This window comes from Lactuca saligna, chromosome 9 (genome assembly GCF_052625555.1).
Source record: "Lactuca saligna cultivar CGN05327 chromosome 9, ASM5262555v1, whole genome shotgun sequence".
Taxonomy (NCBI): Eukaryota; Viridiplantae; Streptophyta; class Magnoliopsida; order Asterales; family Asteraceae; genus Lactuca; species Lactuca saligna.
Genome location: NC_136425.1, coordinates 46,546,279 through 46,567,959, shown reverse-complemented (window position 1 = coordinate 46,567,959; position 21,681 = coordinate 46,546,279). Strand labels below are relative to the sequence as shown.

Here is a 21,681-nt window from a genome sequence, read left to right as displayed (position 1 = left end):
ACCAAAATATATTCGTCACTAAATCTGTGACACCCTGTTTTGTCACTAAAATGACGTCACTAATCAATAAAAGTCGTCACTATTTATATAATTAGTGACCTATTTCAGTGACCATAAAACGTCACTAATTTTGGGTAACCTATTAATGGCTATAATGACCAGAAAAAGTGGTCACTATATACTTATCATCAGAGACCAAAAAGGGTGGTCACTGTTATAATGACCAAAAAAGGTGGTCACTAAATACAATATGCTATCAATTGAGTTGCTATACATTTTTCATAGCTATAATTGGATAGAATTTTCATAGCCAATTCTATAATATGAACAAATAGAAGTAGACTGTTATAAATAACATATCATCGAAAGTATGTTTCTATTTCTTGCATATAGTCATCAAATTTTTACAAACCGAATATTTTAAAATTAAAAGACATCCAAATTAAAATAAACATTTTCAAGTGTGTCTTCATGGCCATTGAATTATGATGCTTTGAGGATCTTCATAAATGGATGAACCCTTTTTCTTTTTATCTGAAAACAGAAGTTAAAGATATATGAAATAGTTGCTTCTATTCCACACTCCCTTTTTAAGGGACTATAACACCAAAAAAAAAATCTGGAATTATTTAGTTGAAGTTATATTACATTTGTGAGTATGTTTTGGAAGTTAAATAAGTAGTGTAAGCAAGTTAAAGTGAAGTTTTGACTAGTTATACAAATATCAAAGTAGGCCACCTATGTAACATGAAAGATAAGAAAGGGGGCAAAGTTGCCAAGTGGACAAAATATAGATACAAAGTGGTAAAATCCTAGAAATGTGTGAAAGAATATAACTAAAGAGAATGCTAAAACTATTAAAATTTGGAATATTGGACGAATGAATCTTTACTTCTTTATTGTGACCATATGGCTTCTATCAGATAGCTAAAAACATCATCCATCATATCAAAAGAAGATTACCAAAGAGCTTATATAACACAAGCTACTACCCTTTATGTATTTTCCATCTTATTTTCTTAAAAAGGATCACCAAACAATTTATAATTTCATTATCAAAATTCAAAGAGGTTGTATTCTTGGTTAAGTTATAATTTCATTATCAAAAACAATTTACAATTTATAATTTCATTATCAAAAAGATCATCAAGAGGTTGTATTCTTGGTTAAGTTATAATTTCATTATCAAAAACATACTTAACCAAGCCACACTTGTTCCACCAATAACTTTTACTTCAAAAGTTTAACCACCTACTTTCAGTTTTGTTCCGTTCTTGTGAAGTTTTGTATCTTTTTGTTCTATTTTTATAAATTTTTTACACTTTAACCTTTAGTGATGTGATGCCATGGGTCAAAAATAGTAAATTTCATTGATCTTGGCATATGCTACGGAATTAATGCTTATTAAACTATAGTACTAATACCGTAAAAGATATCCTAATTGTGTGTTTTTATTAGATTACTAGTATTATAATATTATGTCACATATGTTTTTTTTATATCTATTGTGTTGAATTATTAAAAATAGTAAATTTCTATATAAGTTTGAAACATAAAAATAAAATATAAGATACCTCATAAATTAGTACCAAGTAAGAAATACTCATCATCAGTCCAGGCATAGCCAGGTAAGATGCCAATTTTCCTCTTCAAAGCAATCAACTACAAAAATATGCATTACAATGAAAAATCAGAAGCTAAATTAAAATTTTCATATGTATGAACAAGATACAAAATTACAAATTGTTAAAACTGTTCAGTTTTTCACCTTTGCTCATTTACCAAAAAGAATGCCATGCACTTTTCTCTTAGACAACTTGTACGCCACTGAAATAAAATTTATGGTGAAGGTAGTATAAACACACACACACAAACATATATGAGGTGGAAATTTTAGAAGGCAATATAGTGTTAACTAAACATCTAACCTTGGTGGGACCCATTTTAGGTGTTGGACAAAACATAACTTTGTGATCATGCTTTTGAATGGCACAGAAACCTGCAAGCAAAGATAGTTCCTCAAAATCCCAAGTGATATCACAACATTCAAGGAGACCTACATGAACTTGGATATAGATTCTTATTGAAAGAATAAATAGAAAAGTAGGAAAACATCTGTAATAACTAATTCCACATTGGTGAATCAATTAGAAAGACTGAAAGACACTACTTAACTAAGATAAAATTACCCAACTTATAGTATCACTCAATTACCTTGATTCACGTATGAAAAAAAAATTATAGATGGGAGAAGATGTTCAGTCAAGTTGCCTTCTCTCATTAACGTGATCAAATTCGTTTTTGCGAAGTCAAGTTTGACCATTGGTAACTGCATAAATGCTATACTGAACAATTCACTGTTATTTATATTGAACAGTTGTCCAATAATCTACATTGACAATATCAGTGATCAACATCATATCAATCGATTAAAGTCACCACATAGATAAATTCCATTCCTTTTCCAATTCGATCATACCAAACAATACTACTGAATAGCTGTCCAATAATCTCAATTGACATGCCTGGTAGTTGGGGCAAAAGGTATTTTGGTCTTTATGATAACAAATTCAAGAAGGAAAGTGACATGGGTGAAGAGTATGGTCAAAGAAGTTGTTTGATTGGAAAAAAAAAGTAATGATATTATGTACTACTGCAGAGGTTAGTATGATGAAACTATGATTTAATGATTAAAGACACAACTTTACTAATGTACTCATAATCATGATGCTCAATTGCAAGAACTTTATGGTTTTATAAATATTCATAGCAGCACAAAAGTTTTATAGACCCTTGGATCCAAGATTTGGATTTTTAATGGTAAATGTAGAACTAATAGTTGTTTATGACATCCAGATTTATGAAGATGCAAAACCATAACTTGTAATGGATACATGATTAAACAATTGAAATAAGTAATTATGATAGAAATATTGATGAAACATGTATATGCTTAGACTTGTTATTCTCATCGGGAAGACGTGATTGTTGAAAAAACTGAGTATTCGGTACCTAACAATAACCATAGAGTGTTAATAAGAAATTAGTACTAAATAATAGCCAAATGTATTCAAATCTGAAAAACTAGGGTTTGCTCATCAGCGATCGTACAACAAAAGATGGAGGATTGTTCTTCCGCAGCAAAAATAAAAATTAGGGATTCAAATATAACCTGGAAATCACTCTGTGGAATCAAACCAAATACCGAAAATTACAAAGATATCAATACAAAAAAGTAACAAATGCCGACTGAAAAGCTCTTATTAACTATAACTAGATCAAAATATGATACGATTCATCAAGCAATCCGAACTACCATGGGATTAGCAATATATACGGAATCCTTAACGCGTGTGACATAGATAACGTACCTCAATAGAAGAAGATGGTGGAGATTTCGCTGGGATAATCATCAATTCGATGGTGGCTGAGGCGATCCGGAGGGGATGAGAGGAGGAGGATTGGGGAAAATTATTTATCAAATAAATTAACGGATCGGAAAAAGGTACGACTCATATTCCTTTTTATTGCGTGGAAAAAGGCTTTTGTATAAAAAAAAATTAGGGCGTTGTGTAATATGAAAATTTAATTATATCTAAAATAGCAAAATAAGGGCATTGTTGTAATTTTAGCGTTAGATAAATTATAAACCATTTTCTTATTGATGAAGTTAAAGAAATAAAAACAAATTATTGCCGCATTGTTTTTCCATGTAAAAAGAAAAGAAATTCGTTCATGTTTTTTTTTTATTATATTAGTGACCACTATTATGTAGTCATTAAATTTTTTCTAATGGGTTTGTAAAATAGGCAGTGACCACTGTTACGTCGTCACCATGTGTGGATTTGAAAAATCAATAGCACTTAATGACTATTATTTTTGGTCACTATGCTTCAATAAAGTGACAATTATTTTTAGTCATTAAACATCAAAGCAGTGACCACTAATTTTAATTATTAATACTTATCAAATTGAATAATATTAATAATAATTTTTAGTGACCATTCAGTGACAACAATCTCAGATTTGATCACTAAATGTTTACAACTACCAAAATTTAGTGACCACTTAATATATGGTGACTAAAGAATGTTGTTAGTGACTAGATTTATAGTGGTCACTAAAAAGGGATTTTCTTGTAGTATATATATATATATATATATATATATATATATATATATATATATATATATATATATATATATATATATATAGATCCGGTAAGAAATTTTTTTTGGTAGGAAGGTAAGAAGTTTTTTTTCTACATATTTTTTTAACGAACAAAAAAAATGAATCACTAGATGATTCATTTGTAAGATGATTCACAAGAAAAAATTCTCAAAAAAACATCTATATGATTCATTTTTAAGTAAATTAAGGAAAAATTCACTTTTATGATAATTTTAGTGAATAACAACAAAATCATTATATAAATGAATCATCGAGATGTTTTTTTGAAAATTTTTTCTTGTGAATCATCTTACAACTGAATCATCTAATGATTCATTTTGTTTGTTCGCGAAAAAAATATATAGAAAAAAAACTTCTTACCTTCCTACCAAAAATTTCCTTCTTATTTGATCTTGACTCTATATATATATATATATATATATATATATATATATATATATATATATATATATATATATATATATATATATATATATATTCGTTATGGTTTATTTTGATTTAAAAAATAAAACTAAACCGATAACATTTGTTTTTTAATTTATGTCATGGTACTCTGCCCGGCCCCCCGATTTCCTTAATGGTTTCTCTGGCAACTTTTTTGGTGTGAACCACCGTACTACACATGTGCTCTACCTTCTGCCCATTGTCACCCCCCATCTTTCTATTAATTGCAAATTATGCTGACAAGTTTTTTTAATTACATAAACTCCATTTTTTTCAATCAAAATTTCAGATTTCTTTTCGAAAAGGTTGATTTCGAGATGTGTTAGAGGTGGTAAGTCTTATTCCTAGTTTCATTTCTTGATCAAACGAAAACCAAAATCCTTTTCATAAACTATATTTGTATCAAGACAATGTTTTATCATTATAATGCAATAACGCTTATATTTCACAAGGAATGTATATTTAAATATTTATTTATACTTCTAATTTGTCGATTACATCTACATATTTGCAACATACAAACACATATTGGTATACATGGTAGACCTACATATTTCCTCTACTATATATATATATATATATATATATATATATATATATATATATATATATATATATATATATATATATATATATATATATATATATATATATATATATATATATATATATATAATGCAGAAAAAAAGGTATCATATTAATGTTCTCCCTTAACAAACCCACGGTGGTCCTACTTTTGGTACCCTAGAAAACACTAGGACCATCACTTGTTGGCCTATAAAAATACATATACTTAATGTCTTGAGCATTCCCTAAAAAGATAGTGGGTATGTTTCATTCTATGCTTTTATTCCATAACATCAAAAACTATCGGTTTGATCTTTAAAATCTTCATATAACACGTTTTCCCCAAAGAGATGAAGGTAATGTATTTATTTTGTGCATATATAAGTGGACAAAGGAGCATGTATATGTTCATAATATCCTTTCTCAATTCTGTCCAATTATTACAGTTTGGGATAGGGACTAACTAGAGGATAGAAGGTGTGGTGGTGATGCTGACAGAAGATAGAGAGCACAGATGATGAAGATGCAGTCAAGTTTGTGCATCTTACTTCTTTGTGCTCTCTATGCTTCTGTCATTATCATGTATCTTCTTTCCTTCTTCTTCCTCCCCAAAATGTGTTTAGCACTTACAAATTTGATTTTTTGTTTTTTTGAAAATGAGTAACTGAAACTTGTACACTCTATTCTAATCTTGAATCTACAGGTTCGTCCATAGTAGAACTTAATCCACAACCAATTCGTTGAGTATCATTCGGTTAAAAATTTGAACTTTAATTCCTCAATTTGCTACAACTATTTAGAAGTTTTTATTTTTCCATTTGTTATGTGAAATGGTTCACATTTAGCATGCTTTAATACTGTTATTACTAACTCATCACCTGACCTAAAAACTATTTGAACATATCGAACTTTAAAAATCAGTCTTTTAGAAATCCGACTTCAAAACCTAATAAAAATGAACTATTCTTTTGCCCATTTGTGTTATCTTTCATTAAAAGTCTTGGTCAAAGTACTTTTTTATAAGACGTTTTTACATATAGTGAAGAGTCAAAAACTTTATGATGACAAAATGTCTATTTTCTACAACAGATAACATGTGAAACTTTTCACGAGGACAAGCTTTTTAAAACATTTATATTTTTATTAATCCTTATATCATGTTACTAATCTTTCCTGACAAAACATATTGTAAAATTTGTATTTCAAATTTTAATACAACAAACTTTTGCTCAATCGACACATGAAAAGATTTGTATTTATTTTCTACAATAAAATGCACCAACTATGATTATTTTTATAATGATATACACTTTGAAACATGCCAAAGGTTTGTGAATATGATATACGATTTGAAACGTGTCTATTGTTATCTACATTTTATCTGTTGATGTTGAGGTCCAAGAGTCACTGGTTAGAAGAAGTCGATGTAGTGTATCCTTAGTTTTTGTGTTTATCCTTTTTAAGCTGTTATCTCTTATGCTTAGGATCACGCTGATGTTCCCCTATAAGTATCCAATTGTCATGTGGAATAAAATTGCATTTAATTTATTTTAAGGTAGCATTTGATGTATAAGACTACACATGACTACACGAGACTAAAAAGATCAAAGATGGTTTTAAGCTTGTTTTGTTATGGATATAACAAGAACAAAAGTTGTACCTTTTTTTTTGTCACATCTGAAAGGATGGAACAAAAAAAAAACCCTTCATTTTCATCAGTTTCATCTTCCTCCTTCACTAATCTTATCTTCATTAGTGGCATATTTGCATTTGATAACTACCTCTTTTGTCTTTGCTACTCTAATACATCAAGGACTGAAACCACCATGATTTTTCTGTGCAAAACTCTTCGCAACATTAATATATTCAAATCAACCACAATCTTCTTGTTTTACAAGAGTTCATGCGTACATCCAATTAAAGAGGATTACATCAAATTGAAATCCGAAACCAACACTAGCTTCTTGATTAACTAAATTCAAGTGCGGTGAAACCAAGGGTGAGCAAAAATATCGATGGTAACCAACTTCGGTTCTTTCTTTTCCTCCTATTAGGTACTCATTGCTGCAAGTTCAGGCCCTTATAATTCTTTTGTATGAAGCTCCCTCTTTGCTACATGTTAGGTTCAAGAATTAACTAATTTAGATAAGTAGCGTTTGAGTTATATAGCCATAAACGAGAGAATTTGAAAACTTAATTTTTTGGGACTTAGTTTTTTTCCTAACCTCTACAAAAATTTTCTCTAACTTTAAACACTTATAACTCTCATGTGAATTCCGATCGAGTTTTTAATTTGTTTAAGCAAATAACAAAAAAATAAACACAAGAAATACTATCAGTTTTTTATGATATTAGCTCTAAATTATTTAGAAGAACATTTCACTTTTATACAATTCATATATGCAAAATGGCAGTTGTGAACACTAAGGGTGGCTCACTACAACAATGGTGCTGATAGTGGCACCGACGACATCTGTTTTTTGGATGCAGTGCAAAAAATTTCGATTTTTTTGTTTTTTCTACTATTGTGCTGGTAAATAAAAAAATATGTTATCGACAACACCTACTACGAAATCGTAAGTCTGTCCCTATATGTGAAATAACATTTCACTAGGAGTATTATTCAGTCATTTTGTTTGGATTTCAGTTAATAGACTATTTTATGTTTGAATATATATACTTGATACTTAGGCCTTCCCGTATATATGCAACGAGGCCGGTTGTGGTTGAGCTGGCCACGAACAACTGCCGTGCACACCACCCCGCTGTTTCGTGGTCGGTCGTTTCCGTGATGGCTCATGTTCGGAATAACAAATGCAAATGATGAATAAGATTGCAACCCACTTTGACCAAATGTTTATAGCGGTTCAACAGCTAGTTTATTTAAAAAAAAATTAAGCAAAAATTTAACCAACTTATTTACCTATAAATACCATACTTTTACCCCTTATTTCTTACATCATTCTTTTCTTTCTCTATACACAAAATACACACTACATCTTCACAACAAAAAACTATGGACTCAAGCAAAATATCCTTTCAAACTATAGAAATCGCAAACCCGATAACCAATGGCGGACGCAGACTGTTTTAGTACGGATGTCCCTCGTCCTTCAGGAGGGTGCACCTAATAGAAAAAACCAAAAAAAAAAAAAAAAAATTACACTGCGTGCCAGAAATTGAGCAGTGGCCCGGGACCCCAAATGCCCCACTAAGGTCCGCCACTGCCGATAACACTTTTGCGGTAGATACAACCCCTCGCTAATTCCCAACTATGGAGTCACCTCAATACGGTTTTGTCAATTTGCTTCAAACCGGTTCCCTTATCCAATAAACACCACTTTTCCAACAACAATATTAACATTTTCCGACCTTCCAACAACAATACCAACAATTCCAATAACTGCAACAATTCTAACAACAAGTGTCACGACAACAAACGTCACAACCACAACAACCACCAATTTCACAACCACCATCTTTGCCGGATTTTGTTTTGGAAACGCAACATTCACCATTACCTCAACCAAAAAGGAAAAATTAAAAAAAAAAAAAAAAAAGGGGGGGGGGGGGGGCGACCCATCACCACCCAAGAAAGGGTCCCATGAACAAAAGACGAAGAAGAAAAGTTACCGGAGGCATTGGTGTCGTCTTCCCAAGAACGAATTGTAGGAGATAGTCAACCTTACATAAGTTTTTGGCAGAAAGTTCGCGCCATTTTCTACGAGTTTATTGGAAAGTGAAACTCGAAATGCCAATCAAATTACGTTGAAATAACACGATATTCGACTAAAATGCACCGAGTTTGGAAGAATCTACAACAACCTCCTAAACATTCGGAAAAGCAGCTCGAACAATTTTGATGTCTTCGAGGCAGCCATGGATCAATTTGAAAAAACAACTCCAACACGCAAAGCTTTTCCGTATATGAAACCGTGACTAAAATTGAAAGATGCTCCAAAATAGAAGGAGCAAACGGAAGGAACTTCGCAATCTTCTTGTTCAAAGAGTTCGAGAAGCCCCGATAGAACTTCCCAACAATCGGACGGCTGAACACACATCGACATCAACGATGATCCGCTAGATCTTGAAAACGAGCAACCTATTCCTCGGCCCATTGGAAGAAATAAAGCAAAAAAAGAGGCTTCATCATCTTCGAGCTCTGGTGTTGTGGATCTTTTTGGTGATAAATTTGATCGATATGTGCAAGTTCAAGAAACGAAGGTCGAAGTGATGACTCGAATGGAACAAAAAATGATTGAAGCGCAAACATCATTTCAAGAGACATAAGCGACGATCCAAACAAAAACTGATATGGAAATCTTGAAAATGAAAGCAGACGACCTCGACGGCGAAGGCGTGACGCTTTTTCTTGCGATGAAAGAGTCGGTTCGAGCCCGATGTAGGCGTAGAGGGTAGTTTATTTTATTTATGCTGGGTATTTTTATGTTGTTTTTAATGTATGTTTTTTTATTTTAAGTAATGTAATTTTTATTTTCAATGTAATTTTTTTTATTTCAGTTAATGTAGTTTTTATTTAATGTAATTTGGTATTTTAATTTAATAGAAAACTAATATTAAAAAAATGATTTTATTGTATTTTTGAATTAAAAAAAAAAATTAAAAATTAGGTGGAGTGTTGTGTTAGTGGTAGGTATCCCATGTGAGTAGTGGGAAAATGTGGTGCTGATGTGACACCAACTACATATATAATATGTGGTGGGTATATAACGGATGGTCCTACTAAATTACATTTGAGCTACTTATGTTTTGGGTTTGGTGTTTTGGATTATGTGAGTCACTTATAAATACATAGGGGTGTCAAAAAAAAACCGGAACCCAATTAACCCAACTCGATTCGAACCCGAATACTTAGGGTCGGGTTTAATATGGTCAAAATTCTAAATCGGATAATTCGGGTTAACCTGACATACCCGAATTGCATTTTGGGTCAGGTTTAGGGTTGATTTTTAAAATAAAAAAATAATAAAAAAAAAAAAAAATCGGGTTGCGGGTTAACCCGATTAACCCGAATAAGGGGCATACTATAATTTTTTTACATATTGTATCCCCACATATGAAATATGAACACATGTTCTTTGAAATAAGAAAATTATTATGCATATATGTTTGGCTTATTTTACATTTACTGATCTTACGTTATATTTTCTAGAATGATACATATTGGATCTTTTCATATTAAGATGTATTAAAAGGTAAATTACATTGGTTTAATAAAATAAACATATATGAGGAATAAATTGATAGCTATAATAAATAACCCATTCTTTCAAAAAAGCTGTACTGTACAAGTTAATCTAAATTGTGAGGGACACTACTAGAAACCTAGTTAATCTAAATTGTGAGGGATCGAGTTAGGTATAAATAAAACAAAGATTGTTTTTTTGTTTTCACGTCACAAAAGAAAATACGGCTAGAAATTACAAACCCTCACAATTCTCCATCAGTGTTGAAAATCAAAAACCTACACAACGTCTGCAACTTGCAAGAAATCTTTTTTTGTTGGTGAAAATCATAAACCTACAAGTTTTCCACCATCTTCTTCAAGGTAAGAATTATATCTCGTCAATCCTCTTTCTTGATTCATTTGAGTTTCAAATTATGCTTGTGAACTTCCTTAAGAATATAGTTGCTAGTTTAAGTTTTATTAATAGTTGTTGAAACAAACACTCATAAAGATTTCTTCTTCATTTATTTGTTTAATTTTGCAGTGTTCACTGTAACATTTAAGTTTGGTGTTTGTTTGCTTCATACTTCATTTATTTAATGTTTGTTTGCTTGGTGCTTCATAATTCATTTATTTGCTTCCTTTTTCAATGGATTTTAAAGTAGATGATTTGCATAAGAATTTTCATTTTTTGAATTGGTTTAATATAACTCCTTTCGGTGCATATATTACAAAAAATTATTGTTAGATGTGATGGGTTTCGAGCAATAAATCAATCATATGGTGTACATGCAAACCCTACTAGCTTTGGATCTAGTTTGTCTAATGAACATGCAATTGATTATCCAAAGCCATAAACCCTAGATCTAATAAACTATAACTAAAATTAGGGTTTCCATCTTACCTTTGATTGTTATACAACAATAACAATCAATCCTTGGCTTCAGAAAGCTTGGTGCCTCAAGTGTTGTACTTCTAATGGAGTCACAAACACCACTAAGCAACTTGGATGAAGAGGGAGGAGAGAGTAGGCACCAAAAACGGCTGGAAACCCTAATGGAAGTCTAAGCCACGTTTTTGGTGCCCAAGGGTTCCTTATATACTTAGGTTACTAGGGTTATCAAACAAGGAAACCTTAATTTGACTGCTTAAGCCCTAAGCAGCCCATGGACCCCTTCTGGAACATGCCTTGGACGATTTCTAATGGGCTTCCCCATAGAATTCGTTCAACCTATTATTCCAAGGTGATCAATAGCCGAGTTGCAATTATCTTATAATTACAATTTCAGTCCCCTAAGTTTAATTAATCTCTTTTAGCCACAAAATTAATTTTTTATTAATTCTTGACTAATATTAATTAAACAATATGATTTCTGCTTTAATATATTATTCTCATAATATATTAATAAATCATAATTAAACATTTCTCTCCTTAATTCATCCTACATATTGCTATGGTGAAGGCAACCCAAAATGACCATGCTCGTAATCGGGTCAAGTACATACTAAAATAATTATGGATTTAGACACTAATCCAACAGTCTCCCACTTGGATAAATCTAATAACTATTTTGCATAACTTCAGAACCTGATCAGCAATCGTAGCTTTCAAAAGCCGCTGTCAACTCTGATCGTATCAGATACGTGTGTCCTTTAGAAAAGGGATTATATATTCCTCCATTCTCAAGATATCGTATAGACACAAGAGATGACTATCGATCATTCTCTCTACACTGTTTCCCGACTTCCGATTTATGACGACTGACAACAGACTACAATTAAACACATCAACTTGGTCCCGGCTTGGCCAAGCGCTTAGGTGTCATCACTAAATCATCTAGGGGCCCATAGATATTGCTTTTATCCCACTTTCGGTAAAAGGAATGGATAAACTTCGACTCAAATGCTCGCTTGTACTCACTTATCGAATCACAAAAACAATAAGTTTTATAACACCAAGTTACTGGTGCGTTTACTTATCATGAATGTGTAACCGACCAGCAAATAACAACTCACACGTCTCGGATTCAAGAATATACAATATTATCGACTCACAATCACTCGTGATAAAATTCATGAAGTGATTCTTGTGAGCGTGGGTTTAATCCAATACTCTAATCTTATCAAAGCACTCATGAACTCTGCAGCAAACTTGTGTTATGTCTAAAACACTTTAGACAATCTATAGACAGATTCATGACAGTCTTCTTTCCTACCTACTTCCAACGTATAACCGACTGTGGAGGTTCGAACAACCCGGTTATTTTGGAAGTCAAAACATGCAGAGTGAAGCACAATAATAATATTTAATCCTATATGGCCCCAAAGCTTTTGAGTGTAAATAAAACACTTTCATTTAAACACCATATTGATTACTCATTATTCATTGGAAAATCAACTTATTACTTGAATTACAACAATAGTTGTCCCATGCTTCAAGCATGCACACTATGTTTCCTATGGTCTATGCTTTGTGAAATAGATCAATAGAAAACCTTTTCAATGAAGCTCATTTCACAATTCCTTATCCTTATTATTAGTGTAAGAATACAAATTTATTATTACTATTAGAATATGTTAGATTCTAACATTTTATGCAACGATCCTTTCGTAATGTCATAGCACTAAGTCACCGAGACTTGGCCAACGAAATTACAAAGTATTCTATCAGAAATTGTTACAAAACAATTCTATAGATGTGATGTCTCACACTCAAAGCACATTCCTTTGAACATCCTTTATACATAAAATTTTATAATCTAGACATAAAATTCTTAATATCCAACTCCTAATATGGATATATTTCCATATTTGCCATATGACATCTCATTCTAAATAGAATCTTATCTATTCATGATAATGTCGATATGGTCCATCCAACACTATACTTCCAACTACTCACAAGCGATCAATCCTCAGCGAACTTTGGATCATCCTTTGATAGTTGTTTAATTATTTTAGTCAAAACCGATTCTAATCCCTTTTCCCTCCTAATGCACTGGGCATTTGGAAAATATTTAGAATGGTCAAATATTATAGCATATGCGATCGATCTGTAACATCCGGATTTTTACCAGGTATCTTGTAAATTTAATTTTGTGGTATTGTGAGGGGGACTCGGCGAGTTGGAGCTCAGACTCGCCGAGTAGGGACGCGGATTCGGACGATGGAGCGCGCCTGGACTCGATGAGTCCAGGATATGGACTCGGCGAGTCTGCGCTGTGTAATGAAACCCTAAATTTCCGGGTTTGAGGCCTATTTAAATGGGCTTATGGCCGTCATTTGTGCTCACCCAACCCTCAGTGAGAGACCCTTGCGTTCTTGAGCGATTTGTGAAGAGAAAGGAGCATTTCTTGACATTGTGTGTGTTATTTAGCAAGAAGAAGGAGACTCTAGGCAAGAGGAAGCAAAGGAGGTTGCTATTTCTTGGATTTGGGGCTTAGATCATCACTCTAGAGGTATGATCTCGGACTATTTTCTGTTTGGTGAAGCATTATGCAATTTAGGGCTTATGATGGTCATTTATGGGATGATTTGGTGCCCATCGGTTCCCTCCTTGAGTTGAGGTTATGGATCTGGACCCATAGAGGTCCAGAGAGTCTCACTCATCAAGCTTTATGTATGACAAGGGAGTCCATGACCTTGTGTTGTAGTAAATGAGTCAAAAACATCATATATGGTCATATAGAGGTTGTATGTGCATCAAGATTGTAACTTTACGTGCTAAATGAGCTTGGAGGGACTGGATCTATGGATTAATCGACTGGATCTGACCTTTAGAGCAAGATTGAGTCAGTGCATGGCACGGACTCGCCGAGTCCGAAGAACAGACTCGGCGAGTAGCATGAATGTTGCCCGACCACACAGTGAGTGGCCTCGCCGAGTTGGGGAGGGTGGACTCAGTGAGTTAAGGGGGAGTCAGAATGGACCGGTGGATTGAGTCAAACTGGACTCGCCGAGTTGTTTTGAGACTCGGCGAGTTGAGTCGTGGTGGCCCCACAACTCATGCCAGGTGGAACTCGTCGAGTTGAGTGAATGCTCGACGTGTCAAGGGAGGATTCCAGGGAAATTGGTGTATACGCCCAGACTCGCCGAGTCGCCTTGGTACTCGCCGAGTCCGGTCAGAGTTGACCGTTGACCGTTGACCAGAGTTGACCAGTGTTGACTCCTTATTGATAGTCAACCTTAGAGATATAAAGTGTTAATTAGAAGCATATAATGTTATAGGAGGATTAGATCTCGGAGGATCGAGCACGAGGGATTTCCAGGATTCGTGAGATACCGAGATACGCGAGGTGAGTCTTCTCACTATACTTTACCTTGAGTAGGTAACCAGAGTTATGTGATAGAGTATTTGTATGCTATGTATGTTGTGTGTTGTACTGCATGATTTCTATGTGATTTATGTGGTGCATGTTTATCAGAGCTAGAACCTGAGGGTTCACAGAGTTTGGGTGCACGGACCCACAGAGTTATAGCCTAGAGTGGCTAATATGTGTTATATGTGGTATTTTGGGGAACTCACTAAGCCTTGTGCTTACAGTGTTGATGTTATTTGTTTCAGGTACTAGTGATGACCGCGGGAAGGCACCGGCTTGATCCATATACACACACGTTCGGAGCTTGATATTATGATCTTGGGATTTTGTACTGTTTTGTTGGATAATTAAAATGGTTGTTTTTATGAATATCGATGGAATTATGTTTTATAAAAATTTGAAAAATTTGTTTGAAATTTTCGGTGTTACACGATCCTATACCCGAAACGTATGGGAAACGATTCATAATGTCTTACATAAAGACGTGATACTTTACCAGTCTTTTGCTATAATACTTCTAATTGTCATGTTCTCACAAATTTTGATTATGAAAAGGGATGCCGTAATCATAACCAAATTTTGAGAATGCAATTCTCCTTTCCATATATAGAATTTTCTCATGTTGAACAATTTAACACAACATTCATATATATATTTGACTAAATATGATTAAAATTCCACAATCTAAGCTTTTAGTTTTGAAATGAAGCATAATATTCTCTCCCTTAATTATAGAAAAACAACTTTTCAACCCTTGCAACTTTGCAAACTATCACTCTTGTTTTCTATAATTAATACTGCTAACTTGCAATACTTATCATAATAATCATGCTCCCACTAACATGATGATTATTTCCTTATTGGCATAACACTTATGCTCCCACTAGCTTTGACATGTATTCAGAAAAAAAAATGGAACTTCTAGAAGACAATGCTTATTAAATCCCTTAAGTTCATATTTCTAATACCTGATGCTTTGATAAGCCTTTATCTAAGCTTCTTAACTTCATACACCTTTTCCTTAGAAAGCTTACATGTGTGTCTAAACAAATTCAAAACTTATGTTACTAAGTCACAAATGTTCATACTAATTGCCAAATCTCCCAATTCGAACTATAAAGAAGGATGCCGTAATCATAATCAAATTTGAGAATACAATTTACACAACTGCTATCTCCTTAAAATCTCTCTTAGTGAAAGCATTTCCGTACAACCATTTTCATGAAGGAGGGAAACCTTATGACACTTAGATTTTATGATGTATGCGTTCCTATCCATGTAAATTTGTCATAACAACAATCATAAGACAATGTTTGTGACAAATTCATCTCATATGCACTGAACTTGTTCAATCTTAATTTCCTGCCTCATGGTAGCACGAGTGCCCACCATTGCTTCTAGGTTGTTAAGCAGCTCACCCTTACCTATCAATTTACTTTCCATTGTTCAAGGTGCTTGCTTTTATGCATACAAATGAGTACTCATAGAACTCACATACATACTTAGCTCAACTGGAACGACACAGAAACAAGAGTATGTCAGCCACGATAGGTTATAAACCTCAAGTCGTGCGCCAGTAATGATCAACTAAGTTTGTTCTTGAAACCTTTCAAGACCAATAAGGCTCCCACTTACTCCTTGACATATAAGATTCTCTTGTCAAGAAACTTTTCTTGACAAAAAAATATTCAAGAGTTGGTGTAGCTTCTTATCAAGTTTAACACTTCACTCAATTGGTCCTAGTTGGTCTTTGTCTTATCCAAGACATCACAACTTACCAATTTCAAAAGTGTAAGAATGAGAAAACTTTTCCAAATTCCACATTTGATGAGTGTTATAAACCTACTTAAGACTTTTCACTCAAGTCACAATCTTGACTCTAAGACTTGATATTGGAACGAAGTATGATTGACTTCTTGATTTAACCATTTCTATAATTATCGATTACTCTTCTTAGACATGCAATTTCACTAAGAATCACTTAGAGGATCAATTGAGACATGGTTCTTAATCATTAAGACCTATCATAAAATACAATAAAAGTTACTCCCCTTCTTCTTAGAATAGAGAAACTTTTATCTGTCTGCCTACTAGATTCTTATTACTCGTTCTGCTATCGATTAAAACTCTTTCAATCAACTTAGAATTATACTCAATCTTATAAGTATAACCATATTTACTAAACTTTAGTAAATCATGACGAATATATTTGTCACTGTTGTGGTAGACTTGATCAACATACGACCTAGTGTACTCGATCTCCTAGTCCTTTAATTGACACTTTGTCAAAGAATTAGTCTAATTTCCAATTATGAAAGATTTTCATTCATCATACAGTACATGTTGCATGATTCCAAGTTTCGATCCACTTGAAACTTGGGCGATGAGAAACTTTCCCTATTTGGTAAACTCTAGACACTTCCACAAATAACCTAATTAAGAATCAAATCCATTTTTCTAATAATAGAAATACACAAACATTAATTTTTCATACACACCATTGTAAGGATAAATAAATAAGATAAAACTCAAAATTTATTTTATTGCAGAAAAACTTGTTCTTACAATGCAATTCAACTGAAAAACTATGCTATTACATATTTCTTAGCAATCTACCCTAACTCTAAAGTAGTAGCTCAAAAATCCGATCTTTGAATTCATGCGATCGAAATCCATTTCTTCGTGATCAGATTCAACCCGCTTCTTCCATAAGTTTCCTTTCTTTTCTTCGATCCTAAAAAACATCAAAATGTAATCTTATCACATCATGTATTAAGAACCAAAAAATAGGAACTTATAGAGTTAGTTAATGGATTTTACCTAAAGTAGAGCCATACGTCTTGACTCTCCCATCTCTTAGATCTCTCAGGTAAACAGGGAAGCTTCGTCTCCAATGCCCCTTTTCTTGGCAATAAAAGCAAATGGACTCCTTTGGCACATTACATGGGACAATCTCACGCTCAGTCCTTTCTGGACTTCCAATGTTGCTAGTGTCCATTGAAGTATGGGAGTTTGATCGACCAATCAAGTTTGCTTGACCAGTGCGCCAAATCATCGTTGATTCAGCAGCAATAAGCAAATAGGTCAAATCAATGAGGGTCACGTCGTGAACCATCGCATAGTACTCTCTTACGAACTCACTATACGAATTAGGAAGTGACTGAAGAACCCAGTCAACAGCCAACATCTCTGAGATATCGACACCCGACATCCTTAACCTATCAATTTGTGACTTCATCTCTAAGACATGTGCACACACAGGTTTCTCATCTTCGTGTTTACTTGCCAAAAGGGCTTGAGTGAGATTGAACTTTTCAAGCCTTTGAACTTGTGGGTCAGGGAGAGCAATTGGAGGAGGTGGAGGAAGTAAAACATGACTTTCATTTCCTTGATCTTATCTTGGAACGTCACCTTCATTTGGCAAGCTTTTCCTAAGCATTTGGGAAGACCATTGTAAGATTCAGACATCTACCAAACGGGAGAAAATTCAAGTTAAGTTGATTGAGTCCTTAATAAAACACCCAAATGAGTTATTAGGCTAGGATCCAACACAATACTCTACAACCTAGAAGAAGGATGCCATAATCTAGTTGCAGAATATTTGAAGGTAGGTAAATGACGATTTACCAATTTCCACCACGAAAAACGAAAATGAAGTTTATGTTTTAAATGAATTGAAACTCCTATATCTTTTGAGATTCATTGAACTTTTCAATGACATGTTTAATCACGATTATGCCCTTCAAGTTTGCGACTTGGATGTCGAGGATCACAAATAAGGTGTGAATAACCATACGAATCTACGTGGTGCACTCAATGTTACTATCACCTAATCAATGTACCGGTTAGCCACACACGCTCCATTGATCTATGATAAACATCGAGCCACCCTTCGCCACACATGCTCCATTGATCTATGATAAACATCAATCCCAAATTAGTGTGCCGGTTAACCACACATGCTCCATTAACGTTTGACAAGGGTACGAAGTGTAACTCCATGGATTAGCATACAATTTCATATTTTGCCTAAAGTAACTATGATTTGGGAATTTTAAAAAGCATGTAGTTGCTTTGTACTTCATTATACTTATAATGGAAGGTTTCGTCCTATCCTACCCATTCGGCTAACGACCATCCACTAGTTAAGAGTGCGGTGGGTAAGAGTGGATACCTATTCAATCGCCATTTTATAGGCAAATTTCTTAAACACCCCTTACAGACCAGCTTCGTGAATGAGGCATACTAACTGTAAGACTGATTGTTTACTTATATATATATATATATATATATATATATATATATATATATATATATATATAATATTAGACTTTTAATGTTATATATAGTATAGGGTGTATTTTACACTTTTAAAATACCAGGTGGTTTAATTTAGTAAATTATACTTTTAATTTAATTAAATGTAAACCAAAACTTTATGGGTTTATTAAATCTCTTTTAATTATACACTTTAATTAATTAGTAAAACCATAAGGGTGTAAATTGAACTTTTTCAAATTACTTGGGTTTTAGAATTTAAAATTTCAAATTAAAACTTTTAATAAAAATTTAAATTCCAAAACTTGAGGATAAGTTTTGAAACTTTTCAAAACATTAGGGTTTAACTATTTAAATTTCAAAACCAAAACATTTAAGTTTAACTTTAAACTATGAAACCTAAAGGGGGAAATTGAAACTTTTTCACAAGATAATTCAAATCAAATTACAAATAATCAATATTTATCTAATAAAACAAAAGATTATCTAAATTTTGACAATTATCTTCTATTTTGGCAAGGATAATCTCCAAATATTGATAAAAATCGGATTTTATTAATAAAAAATGTTTTAGGTAATTATCCACAGCCAAAACGGGTCAAAATCCCGCAAAATCAGCATTCTGCGTCTTAGACTCGTGGAGTCAGGCTTGGACTCATCAAGTTCACTATGGACTCGGCGAGTCACCCACCTGACTCGGCGAGTCAAGTCGAAAAAACTCAAAAAAGTTGATTTTCGGCCAATTTTCGATCAAATAAGCATCAAATTCACTAACAGACAGCCCTAGGATCTAATACCACTGATGGGTTTCGAGCAATACATCAATCCTATGGTGTACATGCAAACTCTAATAGCTTTGGATCTAGTTTGTCTAATGAACATGCAATTGATTATCCAAAGCCATAAACCCTAGATCTAATAAACTATAACTGGAATTAGGGTTTAGATCTAACCTTTGATTGTTATATAGCAATAACAATCAATCCTTGGCTTCAGAAAGCTTAATGCCTCAAGTGTTGCACCTCTAATGGAGTCACAAACACCACTATTAGGGTTATCAAACAAGGAAACCCTAATTTGACTGCTTAAGCCCTAAGCAGCCCATAGACCCCTTCTGGAACATGCCTTGGACGATTTTTAATGGGCTTCCTCATAGAATTCGTCCAACCTATTATTCCAAGGTGATCAATAACCCAATTGTAATTATCTTATAATTACAATTCCAGTCCCCTAAGTTTAATTAATCTCTTTTAGCAACAAAATTAATTCTTTATTAATTCTTGAGTAATATTAGTTAAACAATATGATTTCTCCTTTAATATATTATTCTCATAATATATTAATGAATCATAATTAAACATTTCTCTCCTTAATTCATCCTACATATTGCTATGGTGAAGGCAACCCAAAAGGACCATGCTCATAATCAGGTCAAGTACATACCAAAATAGTTATGGCCTTAGACACTAATCCAACAAGATGTTGGTTCGTAACTTTAAATATATTAAATTTGAGGGGAAAAAGATTTGTGATCTTTATAAATTGTTTTAAAGCTTAGAAAATATTAAATAAAGTTTTGTTGACCCATTTTTATTATAACATGTTTATGGTTTTCTTATTGATTTTTATAATATATACAAATGTCGGATTCAATGGAATCTGAGGACAAAACAACAGTAGAAATTGATAGAAACAACAATAACGATGAAACTCAAGATGGAATCAAAAATGAAACCCAAGAGCGTGTCAAACAACCAAGAGCTTCAAAAAAACGACCATGGGTTTGGGATCACTTTGAAGAGGAACCTTTAAAAGAAGGGATGTCAAAAGAAGATCAAAGAGTATGTTGTACACATTGTGGTAATTCATACTTATGTGAGTCAAAAATGTATGGTATTAAAAATCTCTCGAATCACTTGAAAAGGTGCACAATTTACTTGGCAAAAAAAATTTGATGGTCTAGCTCAAATTGCTTTTGAACATGGTGATATGAACAAAATGATGGCATGGAAGTTTGATAAAAAAGAAAGTAAAAAAGCTTTAACCCACATGATTATAGTAGATGAACTTTCGTTTAGTTTTTTCGAGGGTGAAGGGTTTAGACACTATAACATAATTACTCAACCATAATTTCATGTTCCATGTAGAGGAACAATAACACAAGAGTTTTTGACATTGTAATCTAAAGAGAAAAAGGAACTTTGTGAATTAATTCGAAAAAACATCGGTAAGATATGTTTGACTACTGATACTTGGACGTCCATAAAGAAAAAGAGTTACATGGCTCTTACCACCAATTTTGTAGACAATAATTGGAGCTTGAAAAAAAAAAGTGTTGATTTTTTGTCAAGTTGATGGTCATCGGGGGGTTGATATAGGAAAAGGAGTAGAGTCTTGTTTGAATAAGTGGGAAATTGATAACGTTTTGACAATTTCGGTTGATAACGTGAGCACAAATGATAGTGCAATTGGTTTTTTGAAAAGAATATTTGCAAATAACCATAATTGTTTGTTGCATGGAAAATGGATTTACATGCGATACATTGCTCACATTTTGAATCTAGTAGTACAAGATGGTATTAAAAAACTTGATAAGTCAATTAAGAACATACGGTATGCAATTAAGTCGATTAAAAATCCGGGTGCTAGACTTGAGAATTTCACGAAATGCGCCGAAAATGCTAGATGTGCAAG

At 33.1% G+C, this 21,681-nt stretch overlaps 1 protein-coding gene across 3 annotated transcripts; it reads right to left on the bottom strand.

Moving 5' to 3' along the window:
• Positions 1-357: 357 nt before the first annotated feature.
• LOC145017484 (uncharacterized) lies at positions 358-3,524 on the bottom strand. 3 transcript variants are annotated; one of them, XR_013666544.1, is made up of 6 exons: positions 3,372-3,523; positions 2,215-2,389; positions 1,929-1,999; positions 1,769-1,827; positions 1,575-1,662; positions 358-534 (listed from the first exon to the last, which is right to left on the bottom strand). XR_013666544.1 is itself a non-coding variant. In XM_078975508.1 (5 exons), exons 1-5 carry the CDS (start codon positions 3,411-3,413, stop codon positions 1,659-1,661), a joined length of 351 nt encoding a protein of 116 aa, XP_078831634.1. In that variant the 5' UTR covers positions 3,414-3,524; the 3' UTR covers positions 1,572-1,658. The 3 variants fall into 3 exon arrangements, 1 of the variants encoding a protein (XP_078831634.1); XR_013666545.1 differs by lacking the exon at positions 2,215-2,389 and having other exon boundaries at positions 3,372-3,519; XM_078975508.1 differs by lacking the exon at positions 358-534 and having other exon boundaries at positions 1,572-1,662; positions 3,372-3,524.
• Positions 3,525-21,681: the final 18,157 nt, after the last annotated feature.